Raw genomic sequence first — 18,873 nt, forward strand, 5'->3', positions numbered from 1 at the left:
ATTGGAAAGGATAAGGCAGTGTTAGCAACTGTCACAAGGTGACCTGTAACAGATCAAGAGCAAACGATCGCTGGTTGGAGAGTGGGGGGGGGGGATTCAAGTGGATCCCTACCCCCACCTGTCCTACATGCCTACTTGCAGAGGAGACTTTCCAATATCTTAAACCAGTTGCATATGGTATCCAAACTGGGAAACTGTGCATTAAGGGCTCATTGGTCCTGGTTTGATATTCTGATATGAAGGGAGCCTTCAGACCAGTTTTCCAGCTCAGATGTCACAGGAAACTGTGGTTAAGAAACCAGAAATCTCCAATACAGTTGGGTGCACAAGAGGATGAGGGAAGCAGAGGGGAAAGGAGCAACTGAACTTTATTAATCATTTGTTCTTGGGTCAGCCCCATTACGTTTGATGCAGACCAATGTGGCATGACAGCTAACGTGATGGATTTGGAGGTAAACCTCAGAGAAGTCTTTTCACATATTTTTGCCTGCCACAAAACCCTTGCCTGTTGCGTAGGATGCTAGAATGCATTCTAGGAAACACTCACCGCTTCCACAAGGGTCCAGGCAGCAGTGCTGGATCTCTTCAAGAGGGCATCCTCCTGAATTAAGAGGAGGAACCTTTATGGCTCTCCAAATTGTGTTGGCCTCCAACTCCCATCAGCCCCAACCAGAAGGCCAATAGCCAAGAATGGCAGAAGTCCTAATCTAATTATATATGGTAGACCAGTTTCCTGTCCCTGCTCTGGAACATACATCAATTGTTCTGGTTTTCTACATCTAACAGGTTTTCCCCATCTAATGGTCTAGCTACCACTGTGGCAAAGTTCTCTACTTGTAATGTATTTAAATGCATTTATTTTTTTATTCTTTTTAGCAACTTCAGTTTCCTTAAAGAAAGCTGGCCTTTATAACTTCCTTGACTCTGTTGTTTAACCACGCTGGTATCCTCTTAGACCTTGCAGCATCTTCCGTACTCCAGCTGAGCTGCTGTCAAAGGGCAATCAGCTCCAGATCTGCACAGCCTCCATGACCATCACCCCCACTGCAAGTTATCCCCTAAAATGACACCACGAGCACCACCCACCCACCCAAAAAACACAATCTTTGGGGTTGCGCAGAGAAAGGGGCACTTACAGCGGGTGCATCAATGGTGGTGTAGCGGATGATGACCTGGAAGGGCTGGTGAGGCTCCAGGGAAGACGGTAAGGAGATGGTGAGGGCCGAACCGTAGTCCGTGAAGGGGTCCACCCTGAAGAAAAGTGGGCATGGGGCCACCGAGGCCGGCGCGGGGTCGTCGGGGAAGGTGGGAATAGGTGGAGGGGGCACCCCAGGCACGAGAGGAAAGTCGGAAAAGGAGCACGAAAAGTGGTTGATGGGGCTGGCCGGGGCAGCGAGGGGGGAGTGGGGGGCAGCCGCTGCACCCCTCAGGGCACCCTCGGGGTCCGGCGGAGGGGTCCCATCCTGAGAGCCAGGGGCAAGGGGGCAGTCTGGTGAAACCAGGAAGTCGGGGGGCCCTGCCACCGGGCAGCTGTGGTGGCAGCGGTGGGCGGCCAGGGGGTCTGCCGGGGGCCCAGGGCCCGCCAGCTCGGGGGCCAGGGGCGGCCCCAAGGCCGAAAGTGCGCTGGGGGTGCTGAGCGGGCAGTGCGGGTGGGGGTCCGAGAGGGGCGTGGGAGAGGGGCACCCCGTGGGCGGGGAAGGGCAGCGGGTCAAGAGGCGCCCGGGGGCCGGGTCGCTCCTCTCCGGGCCGGACAGCTCCGAGGAAGAGGAGGAGGAGGAGGAAGAGGAGGCGGGAGCGGGGTCCCAGGCGGGGCACCTCGGGGCGCCATCCCCGCCGCCGCCGCCGCCCCGGCTCTCCGCGCTGCCCGGCGAGGCGGCGTCGGGGAAGACGAAGCCGCAGCGTCCCCCGCCGCCGGCCGGGGAAGGCCGGAAGGCGACCGAGGCCACCCGCAAGGCCGGGTGCGCGTCCAGCACCAGGGCCTGCCGGCGGCTCTGGCTGCCGCTGCCGCCGGCTCGGCGTCCCCGGCGGGCGCACAGCTCCAGCACCGAGCAGCCGGCCAAGGCGCGGGCGTCGGGCCGCAAGTGCAGCCCCAGGCGGAGGTGCCGGAGGCGGAAGAGCGAGGAGCTGGAGGCCGAGGCCACGTCCGGGGGGCTCTCCGAGGCCGCCATGGGCGGAGGGCGCCGGGCGGAGAGAGGCGCGCGCGGCGGCGGCGGCGGCGGGCGGCCCAGGCGGCGGCTATGTGAAATCCATGGGCGGGAGGCGGCGGCGCGGCAGCGGCGGGAGGCTCGCGCAGGCCGCTCGGCAGCGCCAGGAAGAGGCTCGGCCCGGCCCGGCCTGGCCCTGCCCAGCGCCGGGGCCTGGCTGCCTGACGGACGGGCTGACTGGCTGCCGGGCTCGCGTGCGGCGCCTCGCCGAGGGTGCGGGGCCGTCGGCCGCCGGGAGGCGCCCGAGGGAAGCGGGAGGCGGCTCGGGGCCAGGAGGAGGCCGGCAGCGGCCAGCAGGGGGGAAGGGAGAGCGGCGGAGGGAGAGGAGGAGGAGCGGAGGCCGAGGCCTCGCCGTGTGGACGGCCACGGAGAGGATTCGGGTCGACCCTTCATATATTTCCCCCAGGCTAATTATTTCGTTCTCTCTTCTTTGGGAGACACGTTGCACTGAAAAACAAAGCCAAGCAGAAGAGACTCTGCACATGCTCTGGGGCATTGTGTGTTGGCAGGGCGTTTCAAAAACACACACACACACGGACGTTAATTTTAAGTTTGAAATCCAAAAAATAGGTTAAACACACTCTTTGGGCAGAGCAGCTTTCCCCTTAGTACAGGGGTTCTCAAAACTTTTTTTCTCTGGGCAAGTGATGCAGGTATATTTTTGTTTTGTAAACATGGGAGGAAATTCACACAGCTCTCCTGCCTTTCAGCTGGGTCACTTCCTGTGCGGAGAAGTGGTCCTTTTGGTACTTAGGCCCTGAGCCGTTTAGGCAAATCATTTTGCCTACTGAATCAGCATGCCTGCTTGTTAATAAGTTTTGTCTCCTTTATCTAATCTCAGGACACTACAAATCAGAGTGTTGCATCCAGATTATAAAGAGTAGACCTACTGAAATTACTGGTCCTGAATAAGTCATGGTCATTCATTTCAATGGGTCCACACTGGGTAGGGCTAATATTGGATACAAGCCAGTATAAAGATTTGTACCTACTAAAATCAAGAGCAAAAATGACCAAACATTCACAGAGCTGGATTTTTTTCAAGTGTTCAGTTACAATAATGAATCATCTAATACAGGAAACCAGCCTGAATGACTTTTTCCTTGTTTTTGTTTCGGGAGCCTATTATTTCAGTTGTCAAGAGATATTTGCCAAGAAGCAAGCTGGTGTTCTGCTGAAAGCAGTATTTATAAGAGCCCTGTGGTAAAAATTCCCCTGCGACAATTGTTTTAGCACGGAGTGGGGGCAGGGCTGCTTGTGTGCTGGATCCATCCCCTGGCCAAATTTCACCTAGCTCATGGCATCAAGTGCACATTCTTGTCGTGCCCTTTCCAGCCTTCCCCTTGGGAAAGTTGAGGTGGCGCAGGAGTGTTGGGTGCTGCTTCAAAGGCGCCCAATAGCATATGCCCCCAACCACCTGGCAGGTGAGGAGGCAAAGAAAGCTATCATACCTTTGCCTCTCCTCAGCTCTGGATTGGAGGAGCGGATTCCCTAAATGACTTTGTGGTGAGTAGTTCCCACTTAACTCAGTGAACTCTACTCCTGAGTAGACATGCATACAGCTGCTCAGCTTCTTTACTCCTGTGATAATTTGCTTTCTCAAACCATGCTGTTAACCAGTTAGCATAGAAATAAAGCTTGATCCTTAACTGCAAGGGCACCTTCCATCCTGGCATGGAACAGTTATTATTTCTGCAGAGCCAACAGAAGCAACTGTCCTTCTTACCATATACATTGATATCTCTGGTTACAAACTTAATTCATTCCGGAGGTCCGTTCTTAACCTGAAACCGTTCTTAACCTGAGGTACCACTTTAGCTAATGGGGCCTCCCGCTGCCGCACAATTTCTTTTCTCAACCTGGGGCAAAGTTCTTAACCCGACGTACTACTTCCAGGTTAGCGGAGTCGGAACCCAAGGTGTTTGTAACCCGAGGTACCACTGTACAGTGTTGTTACTTACCGCTGTCCCAGCATGGCTTGCTTTAAAACTACAAATGTGTTTGATGACATTTGTGCCCCGCCTTTGCTTAAGGAGTTCTGGGGTTCTCCCCTCCCCTCCCTTTTAGCCTCGCAACCACCCTGTGAAGCCGATTAGGCTGAGAGACAAGGGACTGGCCCACTCTCCCAATGAGCTGCATGGTGCAGTTTGGAGCACGGAGTCCTTAAATCTGGGTCTCCCACTCCTAGAGTCAAATACTTTAGCCGCAAAGAGACACTGGCTCTTCCTTACACCTCTGCAGAAGGGATGCAGCTTTGTGTCCCCTTTACTGCTTTGCACTGCTGTTGGGATGCAGTCAGTGCTTCTGAAGAAAGAGCTTCAGCTTGATGTACTAGGGAAGTTGATTTGTTCATGTAGCTGACACCCAGTGCTCCCCCCCCCCCCCCCGAAAAATAGGTGCTGTAGCCTTATTGGAGTTCACCGATTGGGTCTGCGTTGCTCCGGGACAGGAGGAAGGAAGTCAAAATGACACCGAGGTTGGTTCAAAGAAAGAGTTTATTCTGCTCTCCGGATAGCAGAAGGCACTTGCGTGATTAGTCCCGAGCAAGTCCAAAGAAATGACAGGTTTCATGCAGTTTGTATATCCTCCAGGCACCCTCTCACTCCTCCCCTAGGAGCCCAACCACGTCGGCATACGTACACAGGTTGACATCACATATGTTCCTGCTCTGGTACTCTCAACCATAAAAGGATCTTCCTTCCTGTACTTCTGACCTTAAAAGGATATTCCTGTTCCTACTCCTATCTTGGAGCAAGAGGTCACTACTTCCGAGAACATGCTCTGGCGTTAGTCCCAGACTTGGGTCTCTGCGTCATTTGTGGCCAGGACATAAGATATGTCTGTGTCTGTTCTACTGGTAAAGTCAAGGCCAGTCTTGCCGTCAAACTGATAAGGGAGAGAGCTGTGTTCTTGTTTTGCATTTGCTCAACGGCTAAAGTTTATGCATTTTAGCTAAGGAGAAATGGGGATTTTGGTGCAGTTTAAAAACTGCCTGCACAGTCAGTTTTGGGGTTTGGGAAACCCATTCCTTCAGTGCCAGTACTCACCATGAGGTTGTTAGAGTATCACACCTTTTAACAACAACAAAAAGAGGTGCCCGTACTGCATACCCTTGAGTACCCCCTTTTTAAAAAAAGCACTGTTGGCACCAAGTATCGGCAGCAGCAGGGCAAACTCCATGTACTTTATTGCTGGGAAGATATCCACCGCGGCCCAAATAATAGAACGCACACAAGAGTTTTACAAAGCCCAAAATAGTTTTTATTCACTTTTTCAGATTTCTGTCTCAACAAGACAATTTGCAAACATGCTAAGGCTATAAAATGTCCAACTGGACCAAAGGAAAAAAAAGAGGAAGAAAAAAAGACATGCAACGCTGACCAATTTTAAAATCACAGCTATTACAAGACTGACCATGCCCACCTGGGCTACTGGCCCCAGACAACAGGGATGGCGTACAGTAACCATGGTAACGTACCACACAGGACTCAGCACCTGAGGTAGGTCTCTTTACAGTAAGAAAATAAAATTTCCTACACCAGTGTTAAACCCTGATCAGCAGGAGCCTGCTAAAAATTGCAGTGGTGGTGGAGGGAGGGATAATTATAGTAACAAATATGCAGAAAATAAAAAGCTTGCACGCAGACAGAGTAGGGCAAAGAATTAATTGTTACAAACACCCAAGTATCTGAAAGCTTCCCAAGTGAAGTATTAGCGTATTTAGATCACTAGATCTATAATTCAGCAGAGGCCACTTTGAAAACTTTTGCAGACAGCACCAGGGTATCAATCTGATGGTGGTTAATTGCTGTAGTTCATTAATGATGGATGGGTGTGCTCAGCAAAGCAGAAGCAGTTTGCATTTCCTTTCTATAAAATATAAACCGAACTCTGCTGATAGAGAATGTGTATTCACATTCCCTTTATTGCACCAGAGCAAGTGGCAATGAGCTTTTCTTTAAAGGTACCTAATGCTAATGTGTGGTTCTTCCTCTCTTGCTACTGACAAAGCTCATTTATGAATCTCACAAGAGACACAAAGAAACCTGACCCCCACTGCAGGCGTGTTATAGGAAACAGCTGCCACTACTTCCATGTGCCCTAGCAATGTGCCAAAGAGCATGACGGGTCTGATGAAGCCAAGCCACATCAACAGAACCCATCTCTCCTCTGTGAAGGACAGTGACAACAGCCCACTTCCATCCAGAGATCTGGGAAATTCCAGCGCTAAGAGAAAACAGACTGCAGAAGACGAAACAGGGTCTAACGCAGCCTGGAAAAAGCCAGGTTCCCAGTACCGTAAAACTGTACAAAAATGATAGAAAAGAATATGCACTGGTATTAACACAGCGCTCATTTTAATATAAAATAAACAGCTTACATTTCCACTGTAAATATAGGCTATGTACAGAATTCTGTATAGATATAGCTACATGTATAAAGCTTCAATATAGGCCTCTTGATAAATTTATAATCATGGCTCCCTGAGCCATTTTGTAGAGTGCATTTAATAGCAAAAAACTAGTAACAAGAATATGGAATAAATACCATAATAAAAACCATAAAGAACCCTCCTTACAGTACTTTTTAGAAAAGAACTGAATCGTGACCCACAATGCTAAAAATTAAAAGATGAAAAGGCAATAATCTGCTTGGAGAACATGAAGACAGAGGAGTTCCTGCCACAGGCAGAAACTGTTACCCTCCCGATTAAAGTGACATTGCCCTGAATTTTAGCCCTTGACTGCAATCTTATTTTCTGCAGCAGCAAACATGGCATAGAAGCGAGAGTTCTCATTGGACAGGAGAACCGATGGAGTATCAAATTCCATCACCTAAAACAAAAATTAAGGGGGAGACCATTAGAGATACATGGAATGTATACCATTAAACCTTTCATTTACCAAAAGGAGTAACATTGAGTAACACGACAACATTAAAGCAGGTAGCTGAAAAGGATAATCTAGTCCAGCCTTCCTCAACCTAGTGCCCTCCATACGTTTTAACTAGTTTTAAAGCACCCCAACAAAGAACCTGTTCAGATTTTCCTTAAAAGTCTCCAATTAAGGATATGAAACCACCTCTTTAAGGCAGTGTGTTTCATTGCTGAATAGCTCAGAGGTTTTAACATTTAAACCAGACCTGAGATCTCTCCTAATTATGTGAGCATTGCACAATTCTGTCCCGGGTTGAAGAGGGGCTCGTTGCAACGGCTTGAGAACACTAGTTCTGTGTGATCTTCTGGGGGGGGGGGGAGGTTCATTTCTTGCTCACCTGCCCTTGCATCAGAACCATGATCCGATCAGAGCCCAGAACCGTATGCAGGCGGTGAGCAATTGTCAGCATTGTGCAGTCTGCAAATGCCTCCCTGATAGTCTCCTGGATCAGCAAATCAGTCTCTGTGTCCATGGCAGCTGTTGCTTCATCCAGGATCAAGATCTGAATAGAAAGCGTAACATGAACGTTGTTAAAAATAGACACATACACCTCTCACAGTGCTCCCAAGAAGGACCAAAAATGTAACAAAACAAAGCCCTAACAGAAGCTGCCAAGAAAACCGAAGTACAAGTAGGAAAGTTAAGTACAAATAAGAGAAGAGAATAAATAAAGTACTTTTCCTAGGTGAGGGAGAGAGACTAAACAGAGAGAGTAGTTACAGGGAGCTGTCTCTCATGGTGGGAATCCATAGACCTTAGTTGTCTGGAGTCCTCCTGCTCTGCCCCAGGGAACAGCCCACTATGAAAGGACTCAAAGGATCCACTGGGTTCACCAGGTGTTCCTGAACTGCAACTCTCATCATCTCTGAACATTGAACATGTTGGCTGACGGGGAGTTGGAAGTCCAACAGCATAAAGAAGGCACCATTTTGGTCACCCAACAGGGTCTTAACCCTAGGAGGCTGAATTCTGCTTTGCACTGGCTCTCTCAACACAAAAAAATAGCGCAAACTTGAAACACCACCTTAGTTGGGGGGATTAGAAGGGAGAAGCATATTAGGCTCTTGGGATACATTGGACCCCTTCTATTATTAACTGTGACTCTAGTATTTCACCTATGCATTTAAAGTTTCTGTTTGCTCCCTCCTCTGCTTCTTTTGCTCCAGGTCCTTCTAATAGCCCAAAGAGGACTGCCTAATTGGTGGGTTGGATCTTTTCCCTAGGCACAAGGCACAGGCTTGTTTGCCCCCAAAGAAACAAAAAATAAATTACAGGATTTTCTCTCTGTATGTGCTTCTTCACTGCAAAAAATTAAGTTGATATTGTGGGGCCCAGTGTACCACAATACATTTTGTGTCCAGCTAGGAGTCTGCTGGACCCCAATAGCAGATTGATACTATCAGAATAAATGGTGGATAATGGTTAAAAAAAATGGGACTGCCAAAAACTTCAAACATATGCTGGCTTTTATTGTTTCCTTCTTTTCAAATCCAACATGTGCATGCAATGTGCATCACAGTAGAAAAATGCCCTAGTAGCGTAACAGGAAAGGAGCTGAAACTGTAATGCACTCTTCTGCCTGTGTAGATGAGGATAGACCAAGCAAGGAGGTAGAGGATACAAGGAGGCGAAGGATACAAGGCGGCAGAGAGTAAAATGCAGAAAGCTAAACAGGTTTCACTTCTGGGATCAGAGGATGAAGGCGACATGTGTACTCTGAACAAAGACAGCATTCTGGAAAATTCTCAACAGTAAAAGATGTGGTAGCAATCCTGACATTAAAACAAGCTTTTCTCAGGGAAGAATTTAATTTGCCAAATACATACGGTCTTTGTCTTCTACACACCAGCTCACCTTACAACGGCGCAGTAATGCCCTGGCAATACAAAGCAACTGCCTCTCCCCGACAGAGAAGTTCTCGCCATTTTCCATCACTTCGGATTCAAGTTTCATGGGCATCTGAGAAATCTGAACCAGAACAAGGGAATAGAGATGGATCAATGCTGTGGTCTAGCACTGTTGCAGCACAACAGTGTTTTCCAGGGGCACCACAACCGGTTATGAGAAAAATGAAGTGTGTCACAAGAGTCCAAGCACCTTTCACGCAAGGAACACAACACACAGATCCAAAATTAAAAGTAAGCATTCTCTGATTTTTAGAAACCTCCAGCATGGACCACACCAGATTCACACAGCATCACCAAGGAAAAGCCCTAACTCAGTCAACAGTGTGCACAAGAATTCATCTGGCAAGGTCCTTTATTAATTTATAACATCTGAATCACTTTTACTCAAAAGTGAGTAATGATCTCTGACCCTGTAAGCGTGCAGGTCAGCAGTGATCTTGGAAACCATGTACAAATTGTATGCATATGTGTGTCTTAGAAGCTGTTATCCAGATGGGTTATGCTGACCCCCATTATGTGCATCACTGCACATCTGTGCAAGTCTCCTTCTTCCAATTTTCCAGTTGTTTATATGAGCCAGGCCTCACTCTAAAAAACAGAGCCAGTAAGGGTATGTGACTGTGAGGAGAACCTGAGCTTACAGGGTCAATAAAGCACATTCAGCTTACAGGGTTATGCTAACATTTCCGTTAACAAATGTGCTTAACTTCAAGCCAGATAATTTGCACCTTATTAGCTTTCCCTGCATTTTTTTTCCTTTTACAAAAGAAGATAGAGGATTCATTTCGGACAATCCTATCCACTTGCTCTATGCCTGAAGGAATGACCAAGGTACCCAGATGGGCGGGGTATAAATAATAAATTTATGATGATGATGATTGCTTGCTAGAAAAACTTTTTTCTCATGCAGAATGGGGCCATGGTGACACTGGCAACCATCTTACATGGCCAAGGTGCTGCACTTGGGCTGCTAAAGAACCCCCAACCCCTGTCCCCAGTCCCCTTACTTACACAGTCCTTCATGTGAGTCCTCTCCAAAGCATCCCAGATTTGCTCTTCACTGTACTGTGTGAAAGGATCCAAGTTATATCTAGAGGAGGGAAAGAGTGTAACAGGATAGGATCACCAATTCTCTTCTCGAAAGGCATGTAAGCACCCACCAACACACAAGCACCATGGAAATCAGGCCATCTTCAAAAGACAACCTCAAGGAAGCCAAAATCAAAGATGAATTGCTCCAAACCAGCCACTTTGCCCAATGCTCAAATGCCATACTAAGCGGACATGTTTTTGTGACTTTCTACAGCCAGCACCACTGGCTTAGAAGTCCCTAAGACTGAACCATCTTTGTTCACGCAGGTTAGGTAAAACTAAGGCGTGCTCCCAATAACAAGGGTCTAGAGTGGAGGTGGCGAACCTATATTGGCCTGAAGGCCAACCCTCCAGGGGCTGTAGAACTAGAGTTGGAAGGGACCCGGGGGGGGGGTCAATCGAGTCCAATCCCTGCAATGCAGGAATCCTGCCCTCAGCCGTCCCTGGGTGGGCTGAAACCACCAACCTTCTGGTTAACAGCCTGACACACTGACCCATTGCGCCACAGAGGACAATTGTGGGTGTGGCCACCATATACAGTTACATACAGAGAGAGCCACACAACCCTCCCTCCTCGGTTGAAAAACACAGATTAACTGTGGAGTGGGACTTATCAACTGGGTGACAGGGGAGAAGGAAATCTGTATCCCTCATAAGAGTGCTGGGCTCTGCCCAACCCACTGCTGGGTCTACAGTATTATCATCATCAGCTCCCACTCCCCAAATCAGTGATACCTGGGGGTGGGATGGAGGAGAAGATTACGCCCTTGACCTGGGGGATAGTCGCAATGGCAACCATTTATCACAGAATACTTAAACCAACTTTTCCCAACCTGGTGTCCTCTGGCTGCCGCCGGACTACAGCTCCCATCATCCCTGAACATGAGCTGCATGGAGCTGATGGGATTTTGGAGTCCAACAACTTCAAGAAGGCAACACATTGAGGGAGATCAAGTCAATATTTAAGCAGCACTAAGACCCTTAATTCAATTACCTTTTGCCTTACAAAAGGAACAAAATGGGGACAGTGGAAGTAGACAGCAGCAGTGAATCACTGCTCCATGTCCCAGGGCAATGGAACTCCCTCTTCTATTGTGGCTAAGGCAATTTCACTTGAAGGGTGGCAGGTGAGGGAGAGGAAGGTGCAAGGTCTTTTCTACCTCTTTGGCTATGGGTGAAACTAACCTCACGGTACCACTGAACAACACAGGCTCTTGAGGAATTATGGACAGCTTGCTCCGGAGATCTGCTAAGCCAATGTCATTGATTTTCACTCCATCAATTTTAATGCAGCCTCCTGACAGTTCAACCAAGCGGAAGAGAGCCATTCCTAGAGAGGACTTCCCTGGGGTGGAAAAGCAAGGAGGAATTAAGGGTTAATTGGTGACTTCTGTAACACACAGTCATGGTCCAAGTCCAGACAACAGACAGAAGCAAATACATTAAAAACTTACTCCATGAATGGTTAAAATTAGAGGTGCCGTGTCAGCCTTTTAGCAGCCAAAGTTACTTTTTAAAATTTGCCTAATATATTTAGATTCCACCTTTCAAGCAGTTCACAGCTTAACATGATGGCTTATAATTCAATAGGCATAATACAAAAGTGAAATTGGACAAGGAGAGGAGAATAATAAAATGCAGGTTCTATGGCCACCTCTGACTGCAATTCTGAGAGTGAAGGAGCCAAAAGACTGTAATAAAAACAACTCTGACCAGAGAAAAAGCCATATTCCTGGGAGGAACCCAGAAGACACTCAATTTATTTATACAGTGGTACCTTGAGTTACATACTTAATCCATTCCGGAGGTCCATTCCCAACAGGAAACCGCTCGTAACATGAGGCACACTTTCTCTAATGGCGCCTCCCGCTGCTGCTGCTGCAGCACCACCAGAGTGCGACTTCCGCTCGCATCCCGGGGCAAAGGTTGCAACAAGGGGCATCTACTTCTGGGTTAGCAGAGCACGTAACCCACAGCATTCGTAAGGGGGACAGTACGTAACACAAGGTACCACTGTATTTATTTATAAAAAAAATATTTCTATACTGCTATATCTTAATATATATCTAAGTCATTTAAAACAATACAAACATGCAATAAAAGCATTCGAAAGACAAAAAGAAACATCAGCAAACCATTTTGGAAGGATGTGCTCTTTACTGCCTGCATAGGCCTGGCAGAAATGAAAGGTTTTCAAGAAGTTGGCACAGAAGGTGCCTGCTGAATCTCTCCTGGCAGAGCATTCCGCAGGATTGGGCCAACGGGACTAAATGAAGCCAAACCATCAAGTTTTATTGTAGTGGGTGTGTCAACTGTACAGGTGCATATAGTTGCCAATGTGCAGGGTGTTCTTCAAAAAAAAACAAGACACATAAGCCACTAGGTGGCTCCAGTCAGCTTTCATTGGTACTGATGGCAGCACTTTCGCAAAGATACATGGGGATGGATTTTAGCTTCCTGGAGTGTTGCCTAGATATGTCCTTACCTGACCCTGTCCTTCCCACAATGCCAATCTTTTCCTTGGGTTTGATGGTGAAGGACACTTTCTTGAGGACAAGCGGCAAGTTCTCCCGATACCGCATTTCTGCATTTTCGAAGATGACTTCTCCTTCCTGGGGCCAGTCTGGAGGGGGAGCCTTGTTCTTAATCCGAGCTGGAGCCTCCAGAGAAAGAGTCTTAGAAAGTTGCAGAGGATTAAAAAAAAAAGAGGTTAGGTGTCAGCTGAGAACAGTGGCCCCAGGAATATGTTCTCATAAGAGACTACAGCTGGTAACTGACTCTTCAGCACAAGCAAGATTCAACAGAAACTGACACATCATGCATGGGAGAGATGGTGCAGCTCCTGACCTCGAAGCATTTTTACTGAGATCAAGGCACTCTTTCCCTCAAATCCTCAGCCATGGAAGCAAAATACCCCATGATGATAGGACAGCTCCTCTTGCATCCAATTTGAGAACAAAAGTGTCAGAAGCTTCTGGAGCAAAGAGCTGTCTCAGTTACAGCTACTGCCCAAGGTATTGGTTTCTCAGAGAATTCTCTCTCACCCCTCCTCATTGCATAAGCTGGATGGATTATGACTACATAAACTTTTGGGGATAAATATTGGCAATGCGGGGAATAAATCTAGGACATAGAGGTGACCTTCTGTCAAACTCTTTTCTCAGCTCTCTGTTCAATATTGCTGTTGTATTTCCAAATTTTATTTTTGAGAGCAGATTAACTGATATTCAGTTCTGACAGCCCCCAAAACTGAGGGGGCGCCTCCTCCCAGTGGAGATTTCAGACGCTTCCTGAAATGGCTGGGAAAAGTCACTATCACAAGATCTCATCCCCTTCACGAACAGAAGGAACCTCACAACTCAGAACATTCCTTCTTTCTTTATTTTGACAAGTGTTCTTCCTGGAGTTCAGTTGCCAATACTGTACGAGAGTTACACTGTGCCAACACAGTGCAAAGTAAAGTGATTTCATTTAAACAACAATCCTCCACATTTTTATGATCATGCCACCCACACGGTTAAGCTCATGTCACAATGTGTCAAATTAAGCCAATTTTAAAAATATATTTTTCAGTAATGCTTCTTAATGAAATTTTCTAAAAGAAATGAAAATTAATGCAGTCAAATGATACAGAATAAATCAAGACAAAGTGTTATATGCATACATGTAAAAATTAAGCCAGTATAGAGCACAGTTAAATGGCTGGAGGGACTTTTCTATAGAGAGGTCATCTAAGACCAGTAAAAGCAATAGAAAAATATTTTGAGTACCTTGATATAGTGGTCGATCCTCTCCACTGAGGTGAAGCGGGCCTCTGTCTCTGAAGCTAGCCTGACTGTGAACTGGAACAACCCTGTGAGCTGATGACAAAACAGACAACGATGTTATCTTTAAAAAATAAATGCATTTTAAAAGAGAATGCTTCTCAGGACTGGTGATAAACATTTTAAATTAGTCTGAGTAGTGATATGCAAGGAACCAATATGGAATCTGAACTATTGCCAGAACAGTAGAAGAACAACATGAGAATTATAAGAGGCTCTTAGATTTAACCTAAACAAAGTGATTTGAAACCTCAAAGATAGCAATTTCATTCTAGATTCCTAATCTTTCCTCCTGTTGTCCTATTAATCTGTAGGTAATAAGAGTCTGTGCTGGCAGCCTATTGAATTAATTGACCACAAAGGTGTGTTTTCTATCGAAATCTAATGGCATTTTAAAATGAAAAACACTATTTACTTTTTAAAATTAAAAATAACAGCTTCTGAACACAGACTAGTGGTTATGATTTCTCATCTTAATTTAAATCTTCTTCCAGTGGAATTATTTGTGAATTTAGCTTTCCAAGTAATCATCAAACATTAATGATTTCCTTATACTGGGCTGCCTTCAGATGTCTTCTAAAAGTTGCAGTGTTATTTATCTCCTTGGCATCTGACAGGACAGTGTTCCACAGGGCTGGTGCCACCACCAAGAAGGCCCTCTGCCTGGTTGCCTGTAACTTCACTTCTTACAGTGAGGGAACCACCAGAAGCCCCTCAGAGCTGGACCTCAGTGTCCGGGCTGAACGATGGGGTGGAGACCCTCCTTCAGGTATACTGGGCCAAGGTCGTTTAGGGCTTTAAAGGTCAGCATCAACACTTTGAATTGTGCTTGGAAATATACTGGGAGCCAATGTAGGTCTTTTAGGACCCGTGTTATATGGTCCCTGTGGCCACTCCCAGTTACCAGTCTTGCAGCCGAATTCTGAATTAATTGTGGTTTCTGAGTCACCCTTAACATAAAAAGAAAAAATGTTCCATGGTATTATGTAATATCATAGCAATCCAGCCAATGGCTGTGGGCTCAGACAGAGAGGGAAAGCAGGGTGGCCAGTTTTTAGCTTTATTATAGATATGGTCAAACAATATATTTTTGCTACTGCACAAGAATGGCGTTCCTACTTACAGCTGGAGTTCAAAGATTCAAATGCAATTTTGAAAACTTCAGAAGGGAAGCCATTACCTGAACAGCATAGGAGATGGCCAGCCCAGCATAGGCAGGCGAGATCTGGCCGTGCATGAGAACAATCATTAGGCCAGTGGTCGTAATGAGGGCAATGCTGACAATATCCAGTCTGACAGCGAGCCAGCGCATTGCACAGCTGAACAAGTAGAAGGGTGATTGATTGTCATCCAGCAGTTCTTGATATCTAAAAGGAAAATGACGAGAAATATTAGTAGGATTCTAGGTAGCTTACCTTTGTTTTAAATGCAGAGAAATTTCAACAAAAATTGACTGCAGTCAAATGACAGCAGTCAGTATATATGGAGTCCAGTAACATGCAAATACTGTGTTTCAGAGAAGTAGAGCAATAACCTGCGCAGAAACTCCTGCCCTTTATTGTAGGCATGGATGGTAGAGAGGCCTTGAATGCTTGATGTGATGTGTGAGAGGAACGGGGACTGTGTAATGTTGTCCAGGCGCTTCAGCTCCCGAATGAAGACTCTGCAGAAAGAAAAGAATCAATTGGAAGGGCGAGATATCTGGCCCTGCAAACTACTCGTGTCACCTGTCTGGGGGAACATGACTGCAGAATCCCTGAACAACGGTTGCGTTTACCTCGATACAACATGCAGCACTATAAAAAGGACGACAAGGGGCCCAACTGCCATCAGGAACCATGGAAAGACACCAGAGATCACTCCCACACAGAAGAACACCAGGATGACGTTCTGTATGAACATTTCCGCTTGAAATGGCAGGCGAACATCAACTGGAAAAAAATAGACGGAGATGGCAGTCTTCACATAGGAGACTGAAGACAAAAAGAGTTCTGATCTGGTAAAAGCTCTCCTTCAGAAATTCAGGTCTCACTTCTACCCAGGAAACAGAAACTTACCACCATATTCTTCCAACCCAGGCCATATCTATCCAGAACTCTTATTCTGGCTGTCACCATATCTACAACTTGGCTGTCACCATATCTACAACCAGGCTTGTTCAGCTACAGAAATACCAACCTGCTACTTTAGGAAAAACCCTGACCCACATCTTCATTTGGAGCCATGCTCTCCCCTTTCATCTACATGCATTTGAAAAAAACTCCTCGCTATATATATTGAATATATGGAAAATAACTGTTTACAGCTGAAAACGCTGGCAGCATTAAGATAAATTCAATAGAGTAAAAAAAAAATAATGGATGGATGTAAAAGTGGAAAATTGATTTGAATGGTTATAGTAAAATATGCAGGGATGTATATGCAAAATGAACCATGGAAAGAGAAGAAGGGAAGTCACTGGATATTTTAATGTTTGTAAAATGTTTATTTGGAATTGCAAAACCTCACTAGTTTTCATACTAGAAAAAGTCAGTAAGGACTTTCCCTGGGCTGCTTTGGGAGGCAGAGAGTGGGGTATAAATTTGACAAATAAATAAAAGAAATTACTCTGCCCCACCAGTCACAGATACGTTTCATATTTTGAATGCATTTTTTAAAGTTTCCATAACATCTGGCGGGGGGGATGTTTCAACATGCTAAAAAAAAAGCATGTGGTACAGTCTTATTGGAACCACACCACTTCAAATTGGCAGTTATTCTTGTATATTTATTTTCCACATGGGTATGGGTTACATGCTTGAATGTCAGCCAATTTTTTTTAAAAAAAGAATCTACACATAGAAAGCTTGCCACCAGAAGAGGTAGCCCTGGCAGAAACACATCCTTTCCACAGTTACCAGTTAGTCCGAACAGGTCACTTACAGAAAGCAAGTATAGGTCATTAACAGAGACCAATTACCTTCATCCATGTCTTTGGAGAACCTATTAAGAATTCGCCCTGCAGGAGTTGTATCAAAAAATTTCATAGGGCTGCGAAGAATCCGTCGGAAGAGCTCATCATGGAGCCTGGAGGAGGCTCGCAATGTCCCCTGAAATGGAAATAAAGGAAGTTTATGGAATTAGACAAAGATATCTGGTATATGCACTTAAAACTAGGCTGAAGAACCTACAGTTCTTCAGATGTAGATGAACTCCCAGCATCCCTGACCTGCCTGGGGCTCATGGGAGTTGGTCTAAGAACACCTGGAAGGACAGATTCCCATCCCTGGCTGACAGACTTCAAAATGGAGATTCACAGAACATCTCTCAATATCTTTCCCACCAGCTCCTTTCAAAAGAAGAAGCTAGGCTATTGCAACCACAAGGAAGCATCCCTCCTTTCCTTCCTCACAATGCAAGAAGCAAAGGTTCCAAAAGAAAAAGGAGACTGTGCAGAGAGCCCTGGGAATGCTTTCTAACTGATATCTGGGATGATCCAAACTAGGGTGGTGGCAACTGGACAGAGGGGGAGAGGGAGAATCTTCAGTCCATGGGTAAGCCAAACAGGGTTCTCATTTAGCTTGCAAGTCTATTTTCCCCAAGTCACCTGCTCCACACCTGACACTGTATGCAAAATCAGGTGCAGACACGGCTGAAAATGAACAACTGGGAACCTTAAAGGATGCACCCAATGTTTCCTTGGAAAGTGGGGCTTGTATTCAGTACTCTTTAAATCTTCCACCAAATGCCAACCTTGCTGGGACTCCTTGCTGCACTCAAGAGCAGCTCCCAAGCACAGGCAATACTGGACAAAGTCAGGTTGGCAGTTGGTGCAGATTAATGGTGGCTACAAACCCTGCTGGAGAGAGAGCTGGACCATAAAGAAGGCTGATCGCCGAAGAATTGATGCTTTTGAATTTTGGTGCTGGAGGAGACTCTTGAGAGTCCCATGGACTGCAAGAAGATCAGACCTCTCCATTCTGAAGGAAATCAGCCCTGAGTGCTCACTGGAAGGACAGATCCTGAAGCTGAGGCTCCAAGACTTTGGCCACCTCAGGAGAAGAGAAGACTCCCTGGAAAAGACCCTGATGTTGGGAAAGATGGAGGGCACAAGGAGAAGGGGACGACAGAGGACGAGATGGTTGGACAGCGTTCTTGAAGCTACCAGCATGAGTTTCACCAAACTGCGGGAGGCAGTGGAAGACAGGAGTGCCTGGTGTGCTCTGGTCCATGGGGTCACGAAGAGTCGGACACGACTAAACGACTAAACAGCAAACAACAACAAACCCTGCTGGGATCCCCTGGGCTCAGGAACTCCAGAGTGGAATGAAACCCAACCGAAAGCAGATTTGGCAGTCCAGCACCAATCAGCTGTGGCTGCAAATCCCATTTTCAGCAGGGATCTCCATTTGTAGCCCAGTTTGAGTGTGCTTCCAATTCTTTCCCTTGAATCTGAGTCACCTGACACATCACGGGTTGACAGGCAGGTGCCAAAAGGAAATGAAGGAATATTCCTCTGCGACACGACACAAAGCCGGCTCACCTCAGTAAACCTGGCCATTGGCCTCTGCTGCACAAAACGAAAAAAGAAGCCATTCTGTTCCTGCCTCTGGAGACATACCTTGACAAAGACGACGCCACGCACAACCTTCAGAATCAGCATGATACCCATTGAGAGCGCATAGATGCCAGCGTAGTAATGCATATGTGGGTTGTCCTTCATACTGCTGCTCACAACCGTTTCGTTTCCCAACATGAGAGTAGCATTCTATTAAAAATCAAGAACATACACAGTATATAGATCTGCCCTGTTTCACAGTCAGTTGACCAAACTTTGTATTAGCCTTGAATTTCTATATTTCTACGAATGAAACTCTGCTGGTGGAATTTTTAGAGTTCTTCTGGAAGTCTAGAATAATACAGCTAAATA

General features: G+C 46.5%; 2 protein-coding genes and 1 long non-coding RNA gene across 8 annotated transcripts in view; 1 reads left to right on the top strand and 2 right to left on the bottom strand.

Annotated features, from left to right (window-relative positions):
• RNPEPL1 (arginyl aminopeptidase like 1) overlaps positions 1-2,534 on the bottom strand; it is a 27,743-nt gene extending 25,209 nt beyond the window's left edge. For 2 of the 3 annotated variants that reach the window (XM_077929649.1, XM_077929647.1), the window contains exon 1: positions 1,137-2,534. In XM_077929649.1, the coding sequence (XP_077785775.1) occupies positions 1,137-2,168 (1,032 nt within the window). In that variant the 5' untranslated portion in view covers positions 2,169-2,534. The remainder of the gene's footprint in view (positions 1-1,136) is intronic. The other variant, XM_077929648.1, reaches the window with a different exon arrangement.
• Positions 2,512-6,864, top strand: LOC144327925 (uncharacterized). Its single transcript, XR_013393096.1, has 3 exons — positions 2,512-3,407; positions 4,601-4,680; positions 5,482-6,864. It is a non-coding gene; the product is annotated as an uncharacterized LOC144327925 (long non-coding RNA).
• Positions 5,443-18,873, bottom strand: part of ABCC5 (ATP binding cassette subfamily C member 5) — a 45,759-nt gene continuing 32,328 nt past the window's right edge. For all 4 annotated transcript variants that reach the window (XM_028731761.2, XM_028731762.2, XM_028731763.2 and 1 more), the window contains 12 exons: positions 18,565-18,711; positions 16,924-17,053; positions 15,742-15,895; positions 15,499-15,627; positions 15,145-15,331; positions 13,911-14,000; positions 12,626-12,815; positions 11,326-11,485; positions 10,060-10,138; positions 8,996-9,109; positions 7,479-7,643; positions 5,443-7,039 (listed from right to left, as the gene is read on the bottom strand). In XM_028731761.2, coding sequence (XP_028587594.1) covers positions 6,938-7,039; positions 7,479-7,643; positions 8,996-9,109; positions 10,060-10,138; positions 11,326-11,485; positions 12,626-12,815; positions 13,911-14,000; positions 15,145-15,331; positions 15,499-15,627; positions 15,742-15,895; positions 16,924-17,053; positions 18,565-18,711 — 1,647 coding nt within the window. In that variant the 3' untranslated portion in view covers positions 5,443-6,937. The remainder of the gene's footprint in view (positions 7,040-7,478; positions 7,644-8,995; positions 9,110-10,059; positions 10,139-11,325; positions 11,486-12,625; positions 12,816-13,910; positions 14,001-15,144; positions 15,332-15,498; positions 15,628-15,741; positions 15,896-16,923; positions 17,054-18,564; positions 18,712-18,873) is intronic.

Source organism: Podarcis muralis, chromosome 6, assembly GCF_964188315.1.
Source record: "Podarcis muralis chromosome 6, rPodMur119.hap1.1, whole genome shotgun sequence".
Taxonomy (NCBI): Eukaryota; Metazoa; Chordata; class Lepidosauria; order Squamata; family Lacertidae; genus Podarcis; species Podarcis muralis.